This window comes from Pristiophorus japonicus, chromosome 18, assembly GCF_044704955.1.
Source record: "Pristiophorus japonicus isolate sPriJap1 chromosome 18, sPriJap1.hap1, whole genome shotgun sequence".
Lineage (NCBI taxonomy): Eukaryota > Metazoa > Chordata > Chondrichthyes > Pristiophoridae > Pristiophorus > Pristiophorus japonicus.
Window position 1 is genome coordinate 29,611,146 of NC_091994.1, and position 22,277 is coordinate 29,633,422.

Genomic DNA, 22,277 nt, shown 5'->3' on the forward strand with positions numbered 1-22,277 from the left:
CACAAGGTGCGTCAAGTATATCAGCATCAACTCCATTCACATCATCTCCAGAAACAACTCCACATTCATCAGTGTCATCCATTGGTACAAGAGAGACAACAAATTCCCCACCAACACAATCAACTCAACTGACGAGAAGTATTGGGACATTAATCACAACTGAAACAAGTAAGACAAAGTCAATGATGCAATAGATGATGTACAATATGACATTCAGGCAAAAAAAATTATTCATTTTTTTGCTTTCTAAAGGTGAACCCAGTACAGTGCGATCATCTGCCTTTGAGTCATCTCTACTGTCAACATTGTCATCTTCTGGTACAGCAGTCACAACAAATTCTATACCAACACCACCAATTTCACCATCAGAATCATCTTCCCCGACAAGCACGACAGTGTCACTTGCTACAACTGAAACAGGTACGATGGAACTTATGTCACCGCACTTTGTGAAACTTTACAAGTAAGGTTTTTGAGTTAAGAATTTGTGAAATGTTGGATTCGAAGGCAACATTCCCCAATCCCATGCTCCAAGCAGTTAGACATCTTGACGGAAGCGCAGGGCACAGAGAGGGCTGAAGTCCTGTAATCCAGAACATCTAGGCCACAGTCTCTTTTTTCAGTGATAGCACAAAATCACACAATCTGCCCTATGAATATTGCATAGGGGTAGAATTCTGTTCTTTCCAAAATGGAATCCACGAGAGCTCCATTAACCATCTTCTTTTTTATTTGCAGCAACCTTTCCACAGTCAACATCTACAGTGCTATCATTGAAAAAAGAGACAGTAAATTCATCACCAACTCAATCATCTTCCACAGTGAGCACTACTGCGACATTAGCCACAATGGAAACAAGTAAGACAAAACAATTGTACAACATTTTGTGGGACAACAGTTTGCAGTACTCTATTTTAATTTATTGTTTGTTTCAAATTGTGGAGTTTCATGTAAGAGAGCATGTTGAAATTCTGTGTCTTGAATCAAGAAACTGTATTTGTTACATCCTTGCACAGTATGGATTGTAGAATTCATGTGCTTAAATGATTTTGTTCTTTCAAAAGGTGCATCCATTGCAGCCACATCAACTAAACCTGGTTCATCAGTAATAACATCTGCACAGTCAACACCTTCATCTGGCAGTACAGTGCAGGCAACAAATTCCATATCAACAAGACCAAGCTCAGCCACACAATCATCTTCACCACGAAGCACGACATTGACATCAGTTACCAGTGAAACAGGTAGGATGGAAACCATTGCAGCACTTTGTCGAACACTATTTGTCAATGCAAGGCTTTAACAAATTTCGAAAAGTGCAAAAGTAAAGTTCACAAAGAATGATATTACTCTTTTATCAAAAGGTGCGACAAGTATATCAGCATCAACTCCATTCACATCATCTCCAGAAACAACTCCACATTCATCAGTGTCATCCATTGGTACAAGAGAGACAACAAATTCCCCAACAACACAATCACCTCCACTGACAAGCAATACTGGGACATTATTCACAACTGAAACAAGTAAGACAAAGTCAATGATGCAATAGATGATGTACAATATGACATTCAGGCAAAAAAAATTATTCATTTTTTTGCTTTCTAAAGGTGAACCCAGTACAGTGCGATCATCTGCCTTTGAGTCATCTCTACTGTCAACATTGTCATCTTCTGGTACAGCAGTCACAACAAATTCTATACCAACACCATCAATTTCACCATCAGAATCATCTTCCCCGACAAGCACGACAGTGTCACTTGCTACAACTGAAACAGGTACGATGGAACTTATCTCACTGCACTTTGTGAAACTTTACAAGTAAGGTTTTTGAGTTAAGAATTTGTGAAATGTTGGATTCGAAGGCAATATTTCCCAATCCCATGCTCCAAGCAGTTAGACGTCTTGACGGAAGCGCAGGGCACAGAGAGGGCTGAAGTCCTGTAATCCAGAACATCTAGGCCACAGTCTCTTTTTTCAGTGATAGCACAAAATCACACAATCTGCCCTATGAATATTGCATAGGGGTAGAATTCTGTTCTTTCCAAAATGGAATCCACGAGAGCTCCATTAACCATCTTCTTTTTTATTTGCAGCAACCTTTCCACAGTCAACATCTACAGTGCTATCATTGAAAAAAGAGACAGTAAATTCATTACCAACTCAATCATCTTCCACAGCGAGCACTACTGCGACATTAGCCACAATGGAAACAAGTAAGACAAAACAATTGTACAACATTTTGTGGGACAACAGTTTGCAGTACTCTCTTTTAATTTATTGTTTGTTTTACAATGTGGAGTTTCATGTAAGAGAGCATGTTGAAATTCTGTGTCTTGAATCAAGAAACTGTATTTGTTACATCCTTGCACAGTATGGATTGTAGAATTCATGTGCTTAAATGATTTTGTTCTTTCAAAAGGGGCATCCATTGCAGCCACATCAACTAAACCTGGTTCATCAGTAATAACATCTGCACAGTCAACACCTTCATCTGGCAGTACAGTGCAGGCAACAAATTCCATATCAACAAGACCAAGCTCAGCCACACAATCATCTTCACCACGAAGCACGACATTGACATCAGTTACCAGTGAAACAGGTAGGATGGAAACCATTGCAGCACTTTGTCGAACACTATTTGTCAATGCAAGGCTTTAACAAATTTCGAAAAGTGGAAAAGTAAAGTTCACAAAGAATGATATTACTCTTTTATCAAAAGGTGCGACAAGTATATCAGCATCAACTCCATTCACATCATCTCCAGAAACAACTCCACATTCATCAGTGTCATCCATTGGTACAAGAGAGACAACAAATTCCCCAACAACACAATCACCTCCACTGACAAGCAATACTGGGACATTATTCACAACTGAATCAAGTAAGACAAAGTCAATGATGCAATACATGGTGTACAATATGACATTCACGGCCAGAAAAAGATTCATTTTTTTGCTTTCTGAAGGTGGATCCAGTACAGTGCGATCATCTGCTATTGAGTCATCTCCATCATCTCCACTATCAACATTGTCATCTTCTGGTACAGCAGTCACAACAAATTCTATATCAACATCACCAATTTCACCATCTGAATCATATTCCCTGACAAGCACGTTAGTGTCACTTGTAACAACCGAAACAGGTACGATGAAAATTATGACCCCACACTTTGTGAAACTTTACAAGTCAGGTTTTTTTCGTTAAGAATTTGTGAAATGTTGGTTTAGAAGGCAAAATTCCCCAATCCCATGCTCCAAGCAGTTAGACGTCTTGAAGGAATCGTTGGGCACAGAGCGGGCTGAAGTCATGTAACCCTGAAGGTCTAGGTCACGGTCTCTTCAAGCACTGATTTTCATGTGGTAGCACAGGATCATACAATCTGCCCTATAAAGATTGCAAAGAATTCTGTTCTTTCCAAAATGGAATCAAGGAAGCTCAATTAACCATCTTCCTTTTCATTTGCAGCAACCTTTCCACAGTTAACATCTACAGTGCTCAGTACAACAGAGACAGCAAAGTCATCACCAACACAATCATCTTCCTCAGTGAGCACTACTGTGACATCATCCACAATGGAAACAAGTAAGACAAATCAATTATACAATACTTTGTGGGACAACAATTTGCAGTGCTCTCTTTTAATTCGTTGTTTGTTTTACGATGTGGAGTTTCATGTAAGAGAGCAAGTTGAAATTCTGTGTCTTGAAACAAGAACCTGTATTTGTTACATCCTTGCACAATATGGATTGTAGAATTCATGTGCTGAAATGATTCTGTTCTTTGAAAAGGTGCATCCACTGCAGACACTTCAACTAAACCTGGGTCATCAGTAATAACATCTGCACAGGCAAAACATTCATCTGCCACTACAGTGCAGGCAACAAATTCCATATCAACAAGACCAAGCTCAGCCACACAATCATCTTCACCAGGAAGTACAACACTGACATCAGTTATCACTGAAACAGGTAGGATGGAAACCACTGCAGCACTTTGTCGAACACTATTTGTCACTGCAAGACTTTAAGAATTTCTGACAAATGGATTGAAAAGTTCACAAAGACTGACAATACTCTTTTATCACAAGGTGCGTCAAGTATATCAGCATCAACTCCATTCACATCATCTCCTGAAACAACTCCACATTCATCAGTGTCATCCATTGGTACAAGAGAGACAACAAATTCCCCACCAACACAATCAACTCAACTGACGAGAAGTACTGGGACATTATTCACAACTGAAACAAGTAAGACAAAGTCAATGATGCAATAGATGATGTCCAATATGACATTCAGGCAAAAAAAATTATTCATTTTTTTGCTTTCTAAAGGTGAACCCAGTACAGTGCGATCATCTGCCTTTGAGTCATCTCTACTGTCAACATTGTCATCTTCTGGTACAGCAGTCACAACAAATTCTATACCAATACCACCAATTTCACCATCAGAATCATCTTCCCCGACAAGCACGACAGTGTCACTTGCTACAACTGAAACAGGTACGATGGAACTTATGTCACCGCACTTTGTGAAACTTTACAAGTAAGGTTTTTGAGTTAAGAATTTGTGAAATGTTGGATTCGAAGGCAACATTCCCCAATCCCATGCTCCAAGCAGTTAGACGTCTTGACGGAAGCGCAGGGCACAGAGAGGGCTGAAGTCCTGTAATCCAGAACATCTAGGCCACAGTCTCTTTTTTCAGTGATAGCACAAAATCACACAATCTGCCCTATGAATATTGCATAGGGGTAGAATTCTGTTCTTTCCAAAATGGAATCCACGAGAGCTCCATTAACCATCTTCTTTTTTATTTGCAGCAACCTTTCCACAGTCAACATCTACAGTGCTATCATTGAAAAAAGAGACAGTAAATTCATCACCAACTCAATCATCTTCCACAGTGAGCACTACTGCGACATTAGCCACAATGGAAACAAGTAAGACAAAACAATTGTACAACATTTTGTGGGACAACAGTTTGCAGTACTCTCTTTTAATTTATTGTTTGTTTTACAATGTGGAGTTTCATGTAAGAGAGCATGTTGAAATTCTGTGTCTTGAATCAAGAAACTGTATTTGTTACATCCTTGCACAGTATGGATTGCAGAATTCATGTGCTTAAATGATTTTGTTCTTTCAAAAGGGGCATCCATTGCAGCCACATCAACTAAACCTGGTTCATCAGTAATAACATCTGCACAGTCAACACCTTCATCTGGCAGTACAGTGCAGGCAACAAATTCCATATCAACAAGACCAAGCTCAGCCACACAATCATCTTCACCACGAAGCACGACATTGACATCAGTTACCAGTGAAACAGGTAGGATGGAAACCATTGCAGCACTTTGTTGAACACTATTTGTCAATGCAAGGCTTTAACAAATTTCGAAAAGTGGAAAAGTAAAGTTCACAAAGAATGATATTACTCTTTTATCAAAAGGTGCGACAAGTATATCAGCATCAACTCCATTCACATCATCTCCAGAAACAACTCCACATTCATCAGTGTCATCCATTGGTACAAGAGAGACAACAAATTCCCCAACAACACAATCACTTCCACTGACAAGCAATACTGGGACATTATTCACAACTGAATCAAGTAAGACAAAGTCAATGATGCAATACATGGTGTACAATATGACATTCACGGCCAGAAAAAGATTTATTTTTTTGCTTTCTGAAGGTGGATCCAGTACAGTGCGATCATCTGCTATTGAGTCATCTCCATCATCTCCACTATCAACATTGTCATCTTCTGGTACAGCAGTCACAACAAATTCTATATCAACACCACCAATTTCACCATCTGAATCATATTCCCTGACAAGCACGTTCGTGTCACCTGTTACAACCGAAACAGGTACGATGGAAATTATGACCCCACACTTTGTGAAACTTTACAAGTCAGGTTTTTTTCATTAAGAATTTGTGAAATGTTGGTTTAGAAGGCAAAATTCCCCAATCCCATGCTCCAAGCAGTTAGACGTCTTGAAGGAATCGTTGGGCACAGAGTGGGCTGAAGTCATGTAACCCTGAAGGTCTAGGTCACGGTCTCTTCAAGCACTGATTTTCAAGTGGTAGCACAGGATCATACAATCTGCCCTATAAAGATTGCAAAGGGGTAGAATTCTGTTCTTTCCAAAATGGAATCAAGGAAGCTCAATTAACCATCTTCCTTTTCATTTGCAGCAACCTTTCCACAGTTAACATCTACAGTGCTCAGTACAACAGAGACAGCAAAATCATCACCAACACAATCATCTTCCTCAGTGAGCACTACTGTGACATCATCCACAATGGAAACAAGTAAGACAAATCAATTATACAATACTTTGTGGGACAACAATTTGCAGTGCTCTCTTTTAATTCGTTGTTTGTTTTACGATGTGGAGTTTCATGTAAGAGAGCAAGTTGAAATTCTGTGTCTTGAAACAAGAACCTGTATTTGTTACATCCTTGCACAATATGGATTGTAGAATTCATGTGCTGAAATGATTCTGTTCTTTGAAAAGGTGCATCCACTGCAGACACTTCAACTAAACCTGGGTCATCAGTAATAACATCTGCACAGGCAAAACATTCATCTGCCACTACAGTGCAGGCAACAAATTCCATATCCACAAGACCAAGCTCAGCCACACAATCATCTTCACCAGGAAGTACAACACTGACATCAGTTATCACTGAAACAGGTAGGATGGAAACCACTGCAGCACTTTGTCGAACACTATTTGTCACTGCAAGACTTTAAGAATTTCTGACAAATGGATTGAAAAGTTCACAAAGACTGATAATACTCTTTTATCACAAGGTGCGTCAAGTATATCAGCATCAACTCCATTCACATCATCTCCTGAAACAACTCCACATTCATCAGTGTCATCCATTGGTACAAGAGAGACAACAAATTCCCCACCAACACAATCAACTCAACTGACGAGAAGTACTGGGACATTATTCACAACTGAAACAAGTAAGACAAAGTCAATGATGCAATAGATGATGTACAATATGACATTCAGGCAAAAAAAATTATTCATTTTTTTGCTTTCTAAAGGTGAACCCAGTACAGTGCGATCATCTGCCTTTGAGTCATCTCTACTGTCAACATTGTCATCTTCTGGTACAGCAGTCACAACAAATTCTATACCAACACCACCAATTTCACCATCAGAATCATCTTCCCCGACAAGCACGACAGTGTCACTTGCTACAACTGAAACAGGTACGATGGAACTTATGTCACCGCACTTTATGAAACTTTACAAGTAAGGTTTTTGAGTTAAGAATTTGTGAAATGTTGGATTCGAAGGCAACATTCCCCAATCCCATGCTCCAAGCAGTTAGACGTCTTGACGGAAGCGCAGGGCACAGAGAGGGCTGAAGTCCTGTAATCCAGAACATCTAGGCCACAGTCTCTTTTTTCAGTGATAGCACAAAATCACACAATCTGCCCTATGAATATTGCATAGGGGTAGAATTCTGTTCTTTCCAAAATGGAATCCACGAGAGCTCCATTAACCATCTTCTTTTTTATTTGCAGCAACCTTTCCACAGTCAACATCTACAGTGCTATCATTGAAAAAAGAGACAGTAAATTCATCACCAACTCAATCATCTTCCACAGTGAGCACTACTGCGACATTAGCCACAATGGAAACAAGTAAGACAAAACAATTGTACAACATTTTGTGGGACAACAGTTTGCAGTACTCTCTTTTAATTTATTGTTTGTTTTACAATGTGGAGTTTCATGTAAGAGAGCATGTTGAAATTCTGTGTCTTGAATCAAGAAACTGTATTTGTTACATCCTTGCACAGTATGGATTGCAGAATTCATGTGCTTAAATGATTTTGTTCTTTCAAAAGGGGCATCCATTGCAGCCACATCAACTAAACCTGGTTCATCAGCAATAACATCTGCACAGTCAACACCTTCATTTGGCAGTACAGTGCAGGCAACAAATTCCATATCAACAAGACCAAGCTCAGCCACACAATCATCTTCACCACGAAGCACGACATTGACATCAGTTACCAGTGAAACAGGTAGGATGGAAACCATTGCAGCACTTTGTCGAACACTACTTGTCAATGCAAGGCTTTAACAAATTTCGAAAAGTGGAAAAGTAAAGTTCACAAAGAATGATATTACTCTTTTATCAAAAGGTGCGACAAGTATATCAGCATCAACTCCATTCACATCATCTCCAGAAACAACTCCACATTCATCAGTGTCATCCATTGGTACAAGAGAGACAACAAATTCCCCAACAACACAATCACTTCCACTGACAAGCAAGACTGGGACATTATTCACAACTGAATCAAGTAAGACAAAGTCAATGATGCAATACATGGTGTACAATATGACATTCACGGCCAGAAAAGGATTTATTTTTTTGCTTTCTGAAGGTGGATCCAGTACAGTGCGATCATCTGCTATTGAGTCATCTCCATCATCTCCACTATCAACATTGTCATCTTCTGGTACAGCAGTCACAACAAATTCTATATCAACACCACCAATTTCACCATCTGAATCATATTCCCTGACAAGCACGTTCGTGTCACCTGTTACAACCGAAACAGGTACGATGGAAATTATGACCCCACACTTTGTGAAACTTTACAAGTCAGGTTTTTTTCATTAAGAATTTGTGAAATGTTGGTTTAGAAGGCAAAATTCCCCAATCCCATGCTCCAAGCAGTTAGACGTCTTGAAGGAATCGTTGGGCACAGAGTGGGCTGAAGTCATGTAACCCTGAAGGTCTAGGTCACGGTCTCTTCAAGCACTGATTTTCAAGTGGTAGCACAGGATCATACAATCTGCCCTATAAAGATTGCAAAGGGGTAGAATTCTGTTCTTTCCAAAATGGAATCAAGGAAGCTCAATTAACCATCTTCCTTTTCATTTGCAGCAACCTTTCCACAGTTAACATCTACAGTGCTCAGTACAACAGAGACAGCAAAATCATCACCAACACAATCATCTTCCTCAGTGAGCACTACTGTGACATCATCCACAATGGAAACAAGTAAGACAAATCAATTATACAATACTTTGTGGGACAACAATTTGCAGTGCTCTCTTTTAATTCGTTGTTTGTTTTACGATGTGGAGTTTCATGTAAGAGAGCAAGTTGAAATTCTGTGTCTTGAAACAAGAACCTGTATTTGTTACATCCTTGCACAATATGGATTGTAGAATTCATGTGCTGAAATGATTCTGTTCTTTGAAAAGGTGCATCCACTGCAGACACTTCAACTAAACCTGGGTCATCAGTAATAACATCTGCACAGGCAAAACATTCATCTGCCACTACAGTGCAGGCAACAAATTCCATATCAACAAGACCAAGCTCAGCCACACAATCATCTTCACCAGGAAGTACAACACTGACATCAGTTATCACTGAAACAGGTAGGATGGAAACCACTGCAGCACTTTGTCGAACACTATTTGTCACTGCAAGACTTTAAGAATTTCTGACAAATGGATTGAAAAGTTCACAAAGACTGATAATACTCTTTTATCACAAGGTGCGTCAAGTATATCAGCATCAACTCCATTCACATCATCTCCTGAAACAACTCCACATTCATCAGTGTCATCCATTGGTACAAGAGAGACAACAAATTTCCCACCAACACAATCAACTCAACTGACGAGAAGTACTGGGACATTATTCACAACTGAAACAAGTAAGACAAAGTCAATGATGCAATAGATGATGTCCAATATGACATTCAGGCAAAAAAAATTATTCATTTTTTTGCTTTCTAAAGGTGAACCCAGTACAGTGCGATCATCTGCCTTTGAGTCATCTCTACTGTCAACATTGTCATCTTCTGGTACAGCAGTCACAACAAATTCTATACCAATACCACCAATTTCACCATCAAAATCATCTTCCCCGACAAGCACGACAGTGTCACTTGCTACAACTGAAACAGGTACGATGGAACTTATGTCACCGCACTTTGTGAAACTTTACAAGTAAGGTTTTTGAGTTAAGAATTTGTGAAATGTTGGATTCGAAGGCAACATTCCCCAATCCCATGCTCCAAGCAGTTAGACGTCTTGACGGAAGCGCAGGGCACAGAGAGGGCTGAAGTCCTGTAATCCAGAACATCTAGGCCACAGTCTCTTTTTTCAGTGATAGCACAAAATCACACAATCTGCCCTATGAATATTGCATAGGGGTAGAATTCTGTTCTTTCCAAAATGGAATCCACGAGAGCTCCATTAACCATCTTCTTTTTTATTTGCAGCAACCTTTCCACAGTCAACATCTACAGTGCTATCATTGAAAAAAGAGACAGTAAATTCATCACCAACTCAATCATCTTCCACAGTGAGCACTACTGCGACATTAGCCACAATGGAAACAAGTAAGACAAAACAATTGTACAACATTTTGTGGGACAACAGTTTGCAGTACTCTCTTTTAATTTATTGTTTGTTTTACAATGTGGAGTTTCATGTAAGAGAGCATGTTGAAATTCTGTGTCTTGAATCAAGAAACTGTATTTGTTACATCCTTGCACAGTATGGATTGCAGAATTCATGTGCTTAAATGATTTTGTTCTTTCAAAAGGGGCATCCATTGCAGCCACATCAACTAAACCTGGTTCATCAGTAATAACATCTGCACAGTCAACACCTTCATCTGGCAGTACAGTGCAGGCAACAAATTCCATATCAACAAGACCAAGCTCAGCCACACAATCATCTTCACCACGAAGCACGACATTGACATCAGTTACCAGTGATACAGGTAGGATGGAAACCATTGCAGCACTTTGTCGAACACTATTTGTCAATGCAAGGCTTTAACAAATTTCGAAAAGTGGAAAAGAAAAGTTCACAAAGAATGATATTACTCTTTTTATCAAAAGGTGCGACAAGTATATCAGCATCAACTCCATTCACATCATCTCCAGAAACAACTCCACATTCATCAGTGTCATCCATTGGTACAAGAGAGACAACAAATTCCCCAACAACACAATCACTTCCACTGACAAGCAATACTGGGACATTATTCACAACTGAATCAAGTAAGACAAAGTCAATGATGCAATACATGGTGTACAATATGACATTCACGGCCAGAAAAAGATTTATTTTTTTGCTTTCTGAAGGTGGATCCAGTACAGTGCGATCATCTGCTATTGAGTCATCTCCATCATCTCCACTATCAACATTGTCATCTTCTGGTACAGCAGTCACAACAAATTCTATATCAACACCACCAATTTCACCATCTGAATCATATTCCCTGACAAGCACGTTCGTGTCACCTGTTACAACCGAAACAGGTACGATGGAAATTATGACCCCACACTTTGTGAAACTTTACAAGTCAGGTTTTTTTCATTAAGAATTTGTGAAATGTTGGTTTAGAAGGCAAAATTCCCCAATCCCATGCTCCAAGCAGTTAGACGTCTTGAAGGAATCGTTGGGCACAGAGTGGGCTGAAGTCATGTAACCCTGAAGGTCTAGGTCACGGTCTCTTCAAGCACTGATTTTCAAGTGGTAGCACAGGATCGTACAATCTGCCCTATAAAGATTGCAAAGGGGTAGAATTCTGTTCTTTCCAAAATGGAATCAAGGAAGCTCAATTAACCATCTTCCTTTTCATTTGCAGCAACCTTTCCACAGTTAACATCTACAGTGCTCAGTACAACAGAGACAGCAAAATCATCACCAACACAATCATCTTCCTCAGTGAGCACTACTGTGACATCATCCACAATGGAAACAAGTAAGACAAATCAATTATACAATACTTTGTGGGACAACAATTTGCAGTGCTCTCTTTTAATTCGTTGTTTGTTTTACGATGTGGAGTTTCATGTAAGAGAGCAAGTTGAAATTCTGTGTCTTGAAAAAAGAACCTGTATTTGTTACATCCTTGCACAATATGGATTGTAGAATTCATGTGCTGAAATGATTCTGTTCTTTGAAAAGGTGCATCCACTGCAGACACTTCAACTAAACCTGGGTCATCAGTAATAACATCTGCACAGGCAAAACATTCATCTGCCACTACAGTGCAGGCAACAAATTCCATATCAACAAGACCAAGCTCAGCCACACAATCATCTTCACCAGGAAGTACAACACTGACATCAGTTATCACTGAAACAGGTAGGATGGAAACCACTGCAGCACTTTGTCGAACACTATTTGTCACTGCAAGACTTTAAGAATTTCTGACAAATGGATTGAAAAGTTCACAAAGACTGATAATACTCTTTTATCACAAGGTGCGTCAAGTATATCAGCATCAACTCCATTCACATCATCTCCTGAAACAACTCCACATTCATCAGTGTCATCCATTGGTACAAGAGAGACAACAAATTCCCCACCAACACAATCAACTCAACTGACGAGAAGTACTGGGACATTATTCACAACTGAAACAAGTAAGACAAAGTCAATGATGCAATAGATGATGTACAATATGACATTCAGGCAAAAAAAATTATTCATTTTTTTGCTTTCTAAAGGTGAACCCAGTACAGTGCGATCATCTGCCTTTGAGTCATCTCTACTGTCAACATTGTCATCTTCTGGTACAGCAGTCACAACAAATTCTATACCAACACCACCAATTTCACCATCAGAATCATCTTCCCCGACAAGCACGACAGTGTCACTTGCTACAACTGAAACAGGTACGATGGAACTTATGTCACCGCACTTTGTGAAACTTTACAAGTAAGGTTTTTGAGTTAAGAATTTGTGAAATGTTGGATTCGAAGGCAACATTCCCCAATCCCATGCTCCAAGCAGTTAGACGTCTTGACGGAAGCGCAGGGCACAGAGAGGGCTGAAGTCCTGTAATCCAGAACATCTAGGCCACAGTCTCTTTTTTCAGTGATAGCACAAAATCACACAATCTGCCCTATGAATATTGCATAGGGGTAGAATTCTGTTCTTTCCAAAATGGAATCCACGAGAGCTCCATTAACCATCTTCTTTTTTATTTGCAGCAACCTTTCCACAGTCAACATCTACAGTGCTATCATTGAAAAAAGAGACAGTAAATTCATCACCAACTCAATCATCTTCCACAGTGAGCACTACTGCGACATTAGCCACAATGGAAACAAGTAAGACAAAACAATTGTACAACATTTTGTGGGACAACAGTTTGCAGTACTCTCTTTTAATTTATTGTTTGTTTTACAATGTGGAGTTTCATGTAAGAGAGCATGTTGAAATTCTGTGTCTTGAATCAAGAAACTGTATTTGTTACATCCTTGCACAGTATGGATTGCAGAATTCATGTGCTTAAATGATTTTGTTCTTTCAAAAGGGGCATCCATTGCAGCCACATCAACTAAACCTGGTTCATCAGTAATAACATCTGCACAGTCAACACCTTCATCTGGCAGTACAGTGCAGGCAACAAATTCCATATCAACAAGACCAAGCTCAGCCACACAATCATCTTCACCACGAAGCACGACATTGACATCAGTTACCAGTGATACAGGTAGGATGGAAACCATTGCAGCATTTTGTCGAACACTATTTGTCAATGCAAGGCTTTAACAAATTTCGAAAAGTGGAAAAGTAAAGTTCACAAAGAATGATATTACTCTTTTTATCAAAAGGTGCGACAAGTATATCAGCATCAACTCCATTCACATCATCTCCAGAAACAACTCCACATTCATCAGTGTCATCCATTGGTACAAGAGAGACAACAAATTCCCCAACAACACAATCACTTCCACTGACAAGCAATACTGGGACATTATTCACAACTGAATCAAGTAAGACAAAGTCAATGATGCAATACATGGTGTACAATATGACATTCACGGCCAGAAAAAGATTTATTTTTTTGCTTTCTGAAGGTGGATCCAGTACAGTGCGATCATCTGCTATTGAGTCATCTCCATCATCTCCACTATCAACATTGTCATCTTCTGGTACAGCAGTCACAACAAATTCTATATCAACACCACCAATTTCACCATCTGAATCATATTCCCTGACAAGCACGTTCGTGTCACCTGTTACAACCGAAACAGGTACGATGGAAATTATGACCCCACACTTTGTGAAACTTTACAAGTCAGGTTTTTTTCATTAAGAATTTGTGAAATGTTGGTTTAGAAGGCAAAATTCCCCAATCCCATGCTCCAAGCAGTTAGACATCTTGAAGGAATCGTTGGGCACAGAGTGGGCTGAAGTCATGTAACCCTGAAGGTCTAGGTCACGGTCTCTTCAAGCACTGATTTTCAAGTGGTAGCACAGGATCATACAATCTGCCCTATAAAGATTGCAAAGGGGTAGAATTCTGTTCTTTCCAAAATGGAATCAAGGAAGCTCAATTAACCATCTACCTTTTCATTTGCAGCAACCTTTCCACAGTTAACATCTACAGTGCTCAGTACAACAGAGACAGCAAAATCATCACCAACACAATCATCTTCCTTAGTGAGCACTACTGTGACATCATCCACAATGGAAACAAGTAAGACAAATCAATTATACAATACTTTGTGGGACAACAATTTGCAGTGCTCTCTTTTAATTCGTTGTTTGTTTTACGATGTGGAGTTTCATGTAAGAGAGCAAGTTGAAATTCTGTGTCTTGAAAAAAGAACCTGTATTTGTTACATCCTTGCACAATATGGATTGTAGAATTCATGTGCTGAAATGATTCTGTTCTTTGAAAAGGTGCATCCACTGCAGACACTTCAACTAAACCTGGGTCATCAGTAATAACATCTGCACAGGCAAAACATTCATCTGCCACTACAGTGCAGGCAACAAATTCCATATCAACAAGACCAAGCTCAGCCACACAATCATCTTCACCAGGAAGTACAACACTGACATCAGTTATCACTGAAACAGGTAGGATGGAAACCACTGCAGCACTTTGTCGAACACTATTTGTCACTGCAAGACTTTAAGAATTTCTGACAAATGGATTGAAAAGTTCACAAAGACTGATAATACTCTTTTATCACAAGGTGCGTCAAGTATATCAGCATCAACTCCATTCACATCATCTCCTGAAACAACTCCACATTCATCAGTGTCATCCATTGGTACAAGAGAGACAACAAATTCCCCACCAACACAATCAACTCAACTGACGAGAAGTACTGGGACATTATTCACAACTGAAACAAGTAAGACAAAGTCAATGATGCAATAGATGATGTCCAATATGACATTCAGGCAAAAAAAATTATTCATTTTTTTGCTTTCTAAAGGTGAACCCAGTACAGTGCGATCATCTGCCTTTGAGTCATCTCTACTGTCAACATTGTCATCTTCTGGTACAGCAGTCACAACAAATTCTATACCAACACCACCAATTTCACCATCAGAATCATCTTCCCCGACAAACACGACAGTGTCACTTGCTACAACTGAAACAGGTACGATGGAACTTATGTCACCGCACTTTGTGAAACTTTACAAGTAAGGTTTTTGAGTTAAGAATTTGTGAAATGTTGGATTCGAAGGCAACATTCCCCAATCCCATGCTCCAAGCAGTTAGACGTCTTGACGGAAGCGCAGGGCACAGAGAGGGCTGAAGTCCTGTAATCCAGAACATCTAGGCCACAGTCTCTTTTTTCAGTGATAGCACAAAATCACACAATCTGCCCTATGAATATTGCATAGGGGTAGAATTCTGTTCTTTCCAAAATGGAATCCACGAGAGCTCCATTAACCATCTTCTTTTTTATTTGCAGCAACCTTTCCACAGTCAACATCTACAGTGCTATCATTGAAAAAAGAGACAGTAAATTCATCACCAACTCAATCATCTTCCACAGTGAGCACTACTGCGACATTAGCCACAATGGAAACAAGTAAGACAAAACAATTGTACAACATTTTGTGGGACAACAGTTTGCAGTACTCTCTTTTAATTTATTGTTTGTTTTACAATGTGGAGTTTCATGTAAGAGAGCATGTTGAAATTCTGTGTCTTGAATCAAGAAACTGTATTTGTTACATCCTTGCACAGTATGGATTGCAGAATTCATGTGCTTAAATGATTTTGTTCTTTCAAAAGGGGCATCCATTGCAGCCACATCAACTAAACCTGGTTCATCAGTAATAACATCTGCACAGTCAACACCTTCATCTGGCAGTACAGTGCAGGCAACAAATTCCATATCAACAAGACCAAGCTCAGCCACACAATCATCTTCACCACGAAGCACGACATTGACATCAGTTACCAGTGAAACAGGTAGGATGGAAACCATTGCAGCACTTTGTCGAACACTATTTGTCAATGCAAGGCTTTAACAAATTTCGAAAAGTGGAAAAGTAAAGTTCACAAAGAATGATATTACTCTTTTATCAAAAGGTGCGACAAGTATATCAGCATCAACTCCATTCACATCATCTCCAGAAACAACTCCACATTCATCAGTGTCATCCATTGGTACAAGAGAGACAACAAATTCCCCAACAACACAATCACTTCCACTGACAAGCAATACTGGGACATTATTCACAACTGAATCAAGTAAGACAAAGTCAATGATGCAATACATGGTGTACAATATGACATTCACGGCCAGAAAAAGATTTATTTTTTTGCTTTCTGAAGGTGGATCCAGTACAGTGCGATCATCTGCTATTGAGTCATCTCCATCATCTCCACTATCAACATTGTCATCTTCTGGTACAGCAGTCACAACAAATTCTATATCAACACCACCAATTTCACCATCTGAATCATATTCCCTGACAAGCACGTTCGTGTCACCTGTTACAACCGAAACAGGTACGATGGAAATTATGACCCCACACTTTGTGAAACTTTACAAGTCAGGTTTTTTTCATTAAGAATTTGTGAAATGTTGGTTTAGAAGGCAAAATTCCCCAATCCCATGCTCCAAGCAGTTAGACGTCTTGAAGGAATCGTTGGGCACAGAGTGGGCTGAAGTCATGTAACCCTGAAGGTCTAGGTCACGGTCTCTTCAAGCACTGATTTTCAAGTGGTAGCACAGGATCATACAATCTGCCCTATAAAGATTGCAAAGGGGTAGAATTCTGTTCTTTCCAAAATGGAATCAAGGAAGCTCAATTAACCATCTTCCTTTTCATTTGCAGCAACCTTTCCACAGTTAACATCTACAGTGCTCAGTACAACAGAGACAGCAAAATCATCACCAACACAATCATCTTCCTCAGTGAGCACTACTGTGACATCATCCACAATGGAAACAAGTAAGACAAATCAATTATACAATACTTTGTGGGACAACAATTTGCAGTGCTCTCTTTTAATTCGTTGTTTGTTTTACGATGTGGAGTTTCATGTAAGAGAGCAAGTTGAAATTCTGTGTCTTGAAACAAGAACCTGTATTTGTTACATCCTTGCACAATATGGATTGTAGAATTCATGTGCTGAAATGATTCTGTTCTTTGAAAAGGTGCATCCACTGCAGACACTTCAACTAAACCTGGGTCATCAGTAATAACATCTGCACAGGCAAAACATTCATCTGCCACTACAGTGCAGGCAACAAATTCCATATCCACAAGACCAAGCTCAGCCACACAATCATCTTCACCAGGAAGTACAACACTGACATCAGTTATCACTGAAACAGGTAGGATGGAAACCACTGCAGCACTTTGTCGAACACTATTTGTCACTGCAAGACTTTAAGAATTTCTGACAAATGGATTGAAAAGTTCACAAAGACTGATAATACTCTTTTATCACAAGGTGCGTCAAGTATATCAGCATCAACTCCATTCACATCATCTCCTGAAACAACTCCACATTCATCAGTGTCATCCATTGGTACAAGAGAGACAACAAATTCCCCACCAACACAATCAACTCAACTGACGAGAAGTACTGGGACATTATTCACAACTGAAACAAGTAAGACAAAGTCAATGATGCAATAGATGATGTACAATATGACATTCAGGCAAAAAAAATTATTCATTTTTTTGCTTTCTAAAGGTGAACCCAGTACAGTGCGATCATCTGCCTTTGAGTCATCTCTACTGTCAACATTGTCATCTTCTGGTACAGCAGTCACAACAAATTCTATACCAACACCACCAATTTCACCATCAGAATCATCTTCCCCGACAAGCACGACAGTGTCACTTGCTACAACTGAAACAGGTACGATGGAACTTATGTCACCGCACTTTATGAAACTTTACAAGTAAGGTTTTTGAGTTAAGAATTTGTGAAATGTTGGATTCGAAGGCAACATTCCCCAATCCCATGCTCCAAGCAGTTAGACGTCTTGACGGAAGCGCAGGGCACAGAGAGGGCTGAAGTCCTGTAATCCAGAACATCTAGGCCACAGTCTCTTTTTTCAGTGATAGCACAAAATCACACAATCTGCCCTATGAATATTGCATAGGGGTAGAATTCTGTTCTTTCCAAAATGGAATCCACGAGAGCTCCATTAACCATCTTCTTTTTTATTTGCAGCAACCTTTCCACAGTCAACATCTACAGTGCTATCATTGAAAAAAGAGACAGTAAATTCATCACCAACTCAATCATCTTCCACAGTGAGCACTACTGCGACATTAGCCACAATGGAAACAAGTAAGACAAAACAATTGTACAACATTTTGTGGGACAACAGTTTGCAGTACTCTCTTTTAATTTATTGTTTGTTTTACAATGTGGAGTTTCATGTAAGAGAGCATGTTGAAATTCTGTGTCTTGAATCAAGAAACTGTATTTGTTACATCCTTGCACAGTATGGATTGCAGAATTCATGTGCTTAAATGATTTTGTTCTTTCAAAAGGGGCATCCATTGCAGCCACATCAACTAAACCTGGTTCATCAGCAATAACATCTGCACAGTCAACACCTTCATCTGGCAGTACAGTGCAGGCAACAAATTCCATATCAACAAGACCAAGCTCAGCCACACAATCATCTTCACCACGAAGCACGACATTGACATCAGTTACCAGTGAAACAGGTAGGATGGAAACCATTGCAGCACTTTGTCGAACACTACTTGTCAATGCAAGGCTTTAACAAATTTCGAAAAGTGGAAAAGTAAAGTTCACAAAGAATGATATTACTCTTTTATCAAAAGGTGCGACAAGTATATCAGCATCAACTCCATTCACATCATCTCCAGAAACAACTCCACATTCATCAGTGTCATCCATTGGTACAAGAGAGACAACAAATTCCCCAACAACACAATCACTTCCACTGACAAGCAATACTGGGACATTATTCACAACTGAATCAAGTAAGACAAAGTCAATGATGCAATACATGGTGTACAATATGACATTCACGGCCAGAAAAGGATTTATTTTTTTGCTTTCTGAAGGTGGATCCAGTACAGTGCGATCATCTGCTATTGAGTCATCTCCATCATCTCCACTATCAACATTGTCATCTTCTGGTACAGCAGTCACAACAAATTCTATATCAACACCACCAATTTCACCATCTGAATCATATTCCCTGACAAGCACGTTCGTGTCACCTGTTACAACCGAAACAGGTACGATGGAAATTATGACCCCACACTTTGTGAAACTTTACAAGTCAGGTTTTTTTCATTAAGAATTTGTGAAATGTTGGTTTAGAAGGCAAAATTCCCCAATCCCATGCTCCAAGCAGTTAGACGTCTTGAAGGAATCGTTGGGCACAGAGTGGGCTGAAGTCATGTAACCCTGAAGGTCTAGGTCACGGTCTCTTCAAGCACTGATTTTCAAGTGGTAGCACAGGATCATACAATCTGCCCTATAAAGATTGCAAAGGGGTAGAATTCTGTTCTTTCCAAAATGGAATCAAGGAAGCTCAATTAACCATCTACCTTTTCATTTGCAGCAACCTTTCCACAGTTAACATCTACAGTGCTCAGTACAACAGAGACAGCAAAATCATCACCAACACAATCATCTTCCTCAGTGAGCACTACTGTGACATCATCCACAATGGAAACAAGTAAGACAAATCAATTATACAATACTTTGTGGGACAACAATTTGCAGTGCTCTCTTTTAATTCGTTGTTTGTTTTACGATGTGGAGTTTCATGTAAGAGAGCAAGTTGAAATTCTGTGTCTTGAAACAAGAACCTGTATTTGTTACATCCTTGCACAATATGGATTGTAGAATTCATGTGCTGAAATGATTCTGTTCTTTGAAAAGGTGCATCCACTGCAGACACTTCAACTAAACCTGGGTCATCAGTAATAACATCTGCACAGGCAAAACATTCATCTGCCACTACAGTGCAGGCAACAAATTCCATATCAACAAGACCAAGCTCAGCCACACAATCATCTTCACCAGGAAGTACAACACTGACATCAGTTATCACTGAAACAGGTAGGATGGAAACCACTGCAGCACTTTGTCGAACACTATTTGTCACTGCAAGACTTTAAGAATTTCTGACAAATGGATTGAAAAGTTCACAAAGACTGATAATACTCTTTTATCACAAGGTGCGTCAAGTATATCAGCATCAACTCCATTCACATCATCTCCTGAAACAACTCCACATTCATCAGTGTCATCCATTGGTACAAGAGAGACAACAAATTTCCCACCAACACAATCAACTCAACTGACGAGAAGTACTGGGACATTATTCACAACTGAAACAAGTAAGACAAAGTCAATGATGCAATAGATGATGTCCAATATGACATTCAGGCAAAAAAAATTATTCATTTTTTTGCTTTCTAAAGGTGAACCCAGTACAGTGCGATCATCTGCCTTTGAGTCATCTCTACTGTCAACATTGTCATCTTCTGGTACAGCAGTCACAACAAATTCTATACCAACACCACCAATTTCACCATCAAAATCATCTTCCCCGACAAGCACGACAGTGTCACTTGCTACAACTGAAACAGGTACGATGGAACTTATGTCACCGCACTTTGTGAAACTTTACAAGTAAGGTTTTTGAGTTAAGAATTTGTGAAATGTTGGATTCGAAGGCAACATTCCCCAATCCCATGCTCCAAGCAGTTAGACGTCTTGACGGAAGCGCAGGGCACAGAGAGGGCTGAAGTCCTGTAATCCAGAACATCTAGGCCACAGTCTCTTTTTTCAGTGATAGCACAAAATCACACAATCTGCCCTATGAATATTGCATAGGGGTAGAATTCTGTTCTTTCCAAAATGGAATCCACGAGAGCTCCATTAACCATCTTCTTTTTTATTTGCAGCAACCTTTCCACAGTCAACATCTACAGTGCTATCATTGAAAAAAGAGACAGTAAATTCATCACCAACTCAATCATCTTCCACAGTGAGCACTACTGCGACATTAGCCACAATGGAAACAAGTAAGACAAAACAATTGTACAACATTTTGTGGGACAACAGTTTGCAGTACTCTCTTTTAATTTATTGTTTGTTTTACAATGTGGAGTTTCATGTAAGAGAGCATGTTGAAATTCTGTGTCTTGAATCAAGAAACTGTATTTGTTACATCCTTGCACAGTATGGATTGCAGAATTCATGTGCTTAAATGATTTTGTTCTTTCAAAAGGGGCATCCATTGCAGCCACATCAACTAAACCTGGTTCATCAGTAATAACATCTGCACAGTCAACACCTTCATCTGGCAGTACAGTGCAGGCAACAAATTCCATATCAACAAGACCAAGCTCAGCCACACAATCATCTTCACCACGAAGCACGACATTGACATCAGTTACCAGTGATACAGGTAGGATGGAAACCATTGCAGCACTTTGTCGAACACTATTTGTCAATGCAAGGCTTTAACAAATTTCGAAAAGTGGAAAAGAAAAGTTCACAAAGAATGATATTACTCTTTTTATCAAAAGGTGCGACAAGTATATCAGCATCAACTCCATTCACATCATCTCCAGAAACAACTCCACATTCATCAGTGTCATCCATTGGTACAAGAGAGACAACAAATTCCCCAACAACACAATCACTTCCACTGACAAGCAATACTGGGACATTATTCACAACTGAATCAAGTAAGACAAAGTCAATGATGCAATACATGGTGTACAATATGACATTCACGGCCAGAAAAAGATTTATTTTTTTGCTTTCTGAAGGTGGATCCAGTACAGTGCGATCATCTGCTATTGAGTCATCTCCATCATCTCCACTATCAACATTGTCATCTTCTGGTACAGCAGTCACAACAAATTCTATATCAACACCACCAATTTCACCATCTGAATCATATTCCCTGACAAGCACGTTCGTGTCACCTGTTACAACCGAAACAGGTACGATGGAA

At 39.5% G+C, this 22,277-nt stretch overlaps 1 protein-coding gene across 1 annotated transcript in view; it reads left to right on the plus strand.

Annotated features, from left to right (window-relative positions):
• Positions 1 to 22,277, plus strand: part of LOC139229008 (mucin-3B-like) — a 102,660-nt gene that overhangs the window by 22,579 nt on the left and 57,804 nt on the right. Inside the window, exons 68-133 of the mRNA XM_070860672.1 lie at positions 7 to 168; positions 253 to 420; positions 739 to 858; positions 1,065 to 1,244; positions 1,365 to 1,526; positions 1,611 to 1,778; positions 2,097 to 2,216; positions 2,423 to 2,602; positions 2,723 to 2,884; positions 2,969 to 3,145; positions 3,469 to 3,585; positions 3,792 to 3,971; positions 4,091 to 4,252; positions 4,337 to 4,504; positions 4,823 to 4,942; positions 5,149 to 5,328; positions 5,449 to 5,610; positions 5,695 to 5,871; positions 6,201 to 6,317; positions 6,524 to 6,703; positions 6,823 to 6,984; positions 7,069 to 7,236; positions 7,555 to 7,674; positions 7,881 to 8,060; positions 8,181 to 8,342; positions 8,427 to 8,603; positions 8,933 to 9,049; positions 9,256 to 9,435; positions 9,555 to 9,716; positions 9,801 to 9,968; positions 10,287 to 10,406; positions 10,613 to 10,792; positions 10,914 to 11,075; positions 11,160 to 11,336; positions 11,666 to 11,782; positions 11,989 to 12,168; positions 12,288 to 12,449; positions 12,534 to 12,701; positions 13,020 to 13,139; positions 13,346 to 13,525; positions 13,647 to 13,808; positions 13,893 to 14,069; positions 14,399 to 14,515; positions 14,722 to 14,901; positions 15,021 to 15,182; positions 15,267 to 15,434; positions 15,753 to 15,872; positions 16,079 to 16,258; positions 16,379 to 16,540; positions 16,625 to 16,801; positions 17,131 to 17,247; positions 17,454 to 17,633; positions 17,753 to 17,914; positions 17,999 to 18,166; positions 18,485 to 18,604; positions 18,811 to 18,990; positions 19,111 to 19,272; positions 19,357 to 19,533; positions 19,863 to 19,979; positions 20,186 to 20,365; positions 20,485 to 20,646; positions 20,731 to 20,898; positions 21,217 to 21,336; positions 21,543 to 21,722; positions 21,844 to 22,005; positions 22,090 to 22,266. Coding sequence (XP_070716773.1) covers positions 7 to 168; positions 253 to 420; positions 739 to 858; positions 1,065 to 1,244; positions 1,365 to 1,526; positions 1,611 to 1,778; positions 2,097 to 2,216; positions 2,423 to 2,602; positions 2,723 to 2,884; positions 2,969 to 3,145; positions 3,469 to 3,585; positions 3,792 to 3,971; positions 4,091 to 4,252; positions 4,337 to 4,504; positions 4,823 to 4,942; positions 5,149 to 5,328; positions 5,449 to 5,610; positions 5,695 to 5,871; positions 6,201 to 6,317; positions 6,524 to 6,703; positions 6,823 to 6,984; positions 7,069 to 7,236; positions 7,555 to 7,674; positions 7,881 to 8,060; positions 8,181 to 8,342; positions 8,427 to 8,603; positions 8,933 to 9,049; positions 9,256 to 9,435; positions 9,555 to 9,716; positions 9,801 to 9,968; positions 10,287 to 10,406; positions 10,613 to 10,792; positions 10,914 to 11,075; positions 11,160 to 11,336; positions 11,666 to 11,782; positions 11,989 to 12,168; positions 12,288 to 12,449; positions 12,534 to 12,701; positions 13,020 to 13,139; positions 13,346 to 13,525; positions 13,647 to 13,808; positions 13,893 to 14,069; positions 14,399 to 14,515; positions 14,722 to 14,901; positions 15,021 to 15,182; positions 15,267 to 15,434; positions 15,753 to 15,872; positions 16,079 to 16,258; positions 16,379 to 16,540; positions 16,625 to 16,801; positions 17,131 to 17,247; positions 17,454 to 17,633; positions 17,753 to 17,914; positions 17,999 to 18,166; positions 18,485 to 18,604; positions 18,811 to 18,990; positions 19,111 to 19,272; positions 19,357 to 19,533; positions 19,863 to 19,979; positions 20,186 to 20,365; positions 20,485 to 20,646; positions 20,731 to 20,898; positions 21,217 to 21,336; positions 21,543 to 21,722; positions 21,844 to 22,005; positions 22,090 to 22,266 — 10,461 coding nt within the window. The remainder of the gene's footprint in view (positions 1 to 6; positions 169 to 252; positions 421 to 738; positions 859 to 1,064; positions 1,245 to 1,364; positions 1,527 to 1,610; positions 1,779 to 2,096; positions 2,217 to 2,422; positions 2,603 to 2,722; positions 2,885 to 2,968; positions 3,146 to 3,468; positions 3,586 to 3,791; positions 3,972 to 4,090; positions 4,253 to 4,336; positions 4,505 to 4,822; positions 4,943 to 5,148; positions 5,329 to 5,448; positions 5,611 to 5,694; positions 5,872 to 6,200; positions 6,318 to 6,523; positions 6,704 to 6,822; positions 6,985 to 7,068; positions 7,237 to 7,554; positions 7,675 to 7,880; positions 8,061 to 8,180; positions 8,343 to 8,426; positions 8,604 to 8,932; positions 9,050 to 9,255; positions 9,436 to 9,554; positions 9,717 to 9,800; positions 9,969 to 10,286; positions 10,407 to 10,612; positions 10,793 to 10,913; positions 11,076 to 11,159; positions 11,337 to 11,665; positions 11,783 to 11,988; positions 12,169 to 12,287; positions 12,450 to 12,533; positions 12,702 to 13,019; positions 13,140 to 13,345; positions 13,526 to 13,646; positions 13,809 to 13,892; positions 14,070 to 14,398; positions 14,516 to 14,721; positions 14,902 to 15,020; positions 15,183 to 15,266; positions 15,435 to 15,752; positions 15,873 to 16,078; positions 16,259 to 16,378; positions 16,541 to 16,624; positions 16,802 to 17,130; positions 17,248 to 17,453; positions 17,634 to 17,752; positions 17,915 to 17,998; positions 18,167 to 18,484; positions 18,605 to 18,810; positions 18,991 to 19,110; positions 19,273 to 19,356; positions 19,534 to 19,862; positions 19,980 to 20,185; positions 20,366 to 20,484; positions 20,647 to 20,730; positions 20,899 to 21,216; positions 21,337 to 21,542; positions 21,723 to 21,843; positions 22,006 to 22,089; positions 22,267 to 22,277) is intronic.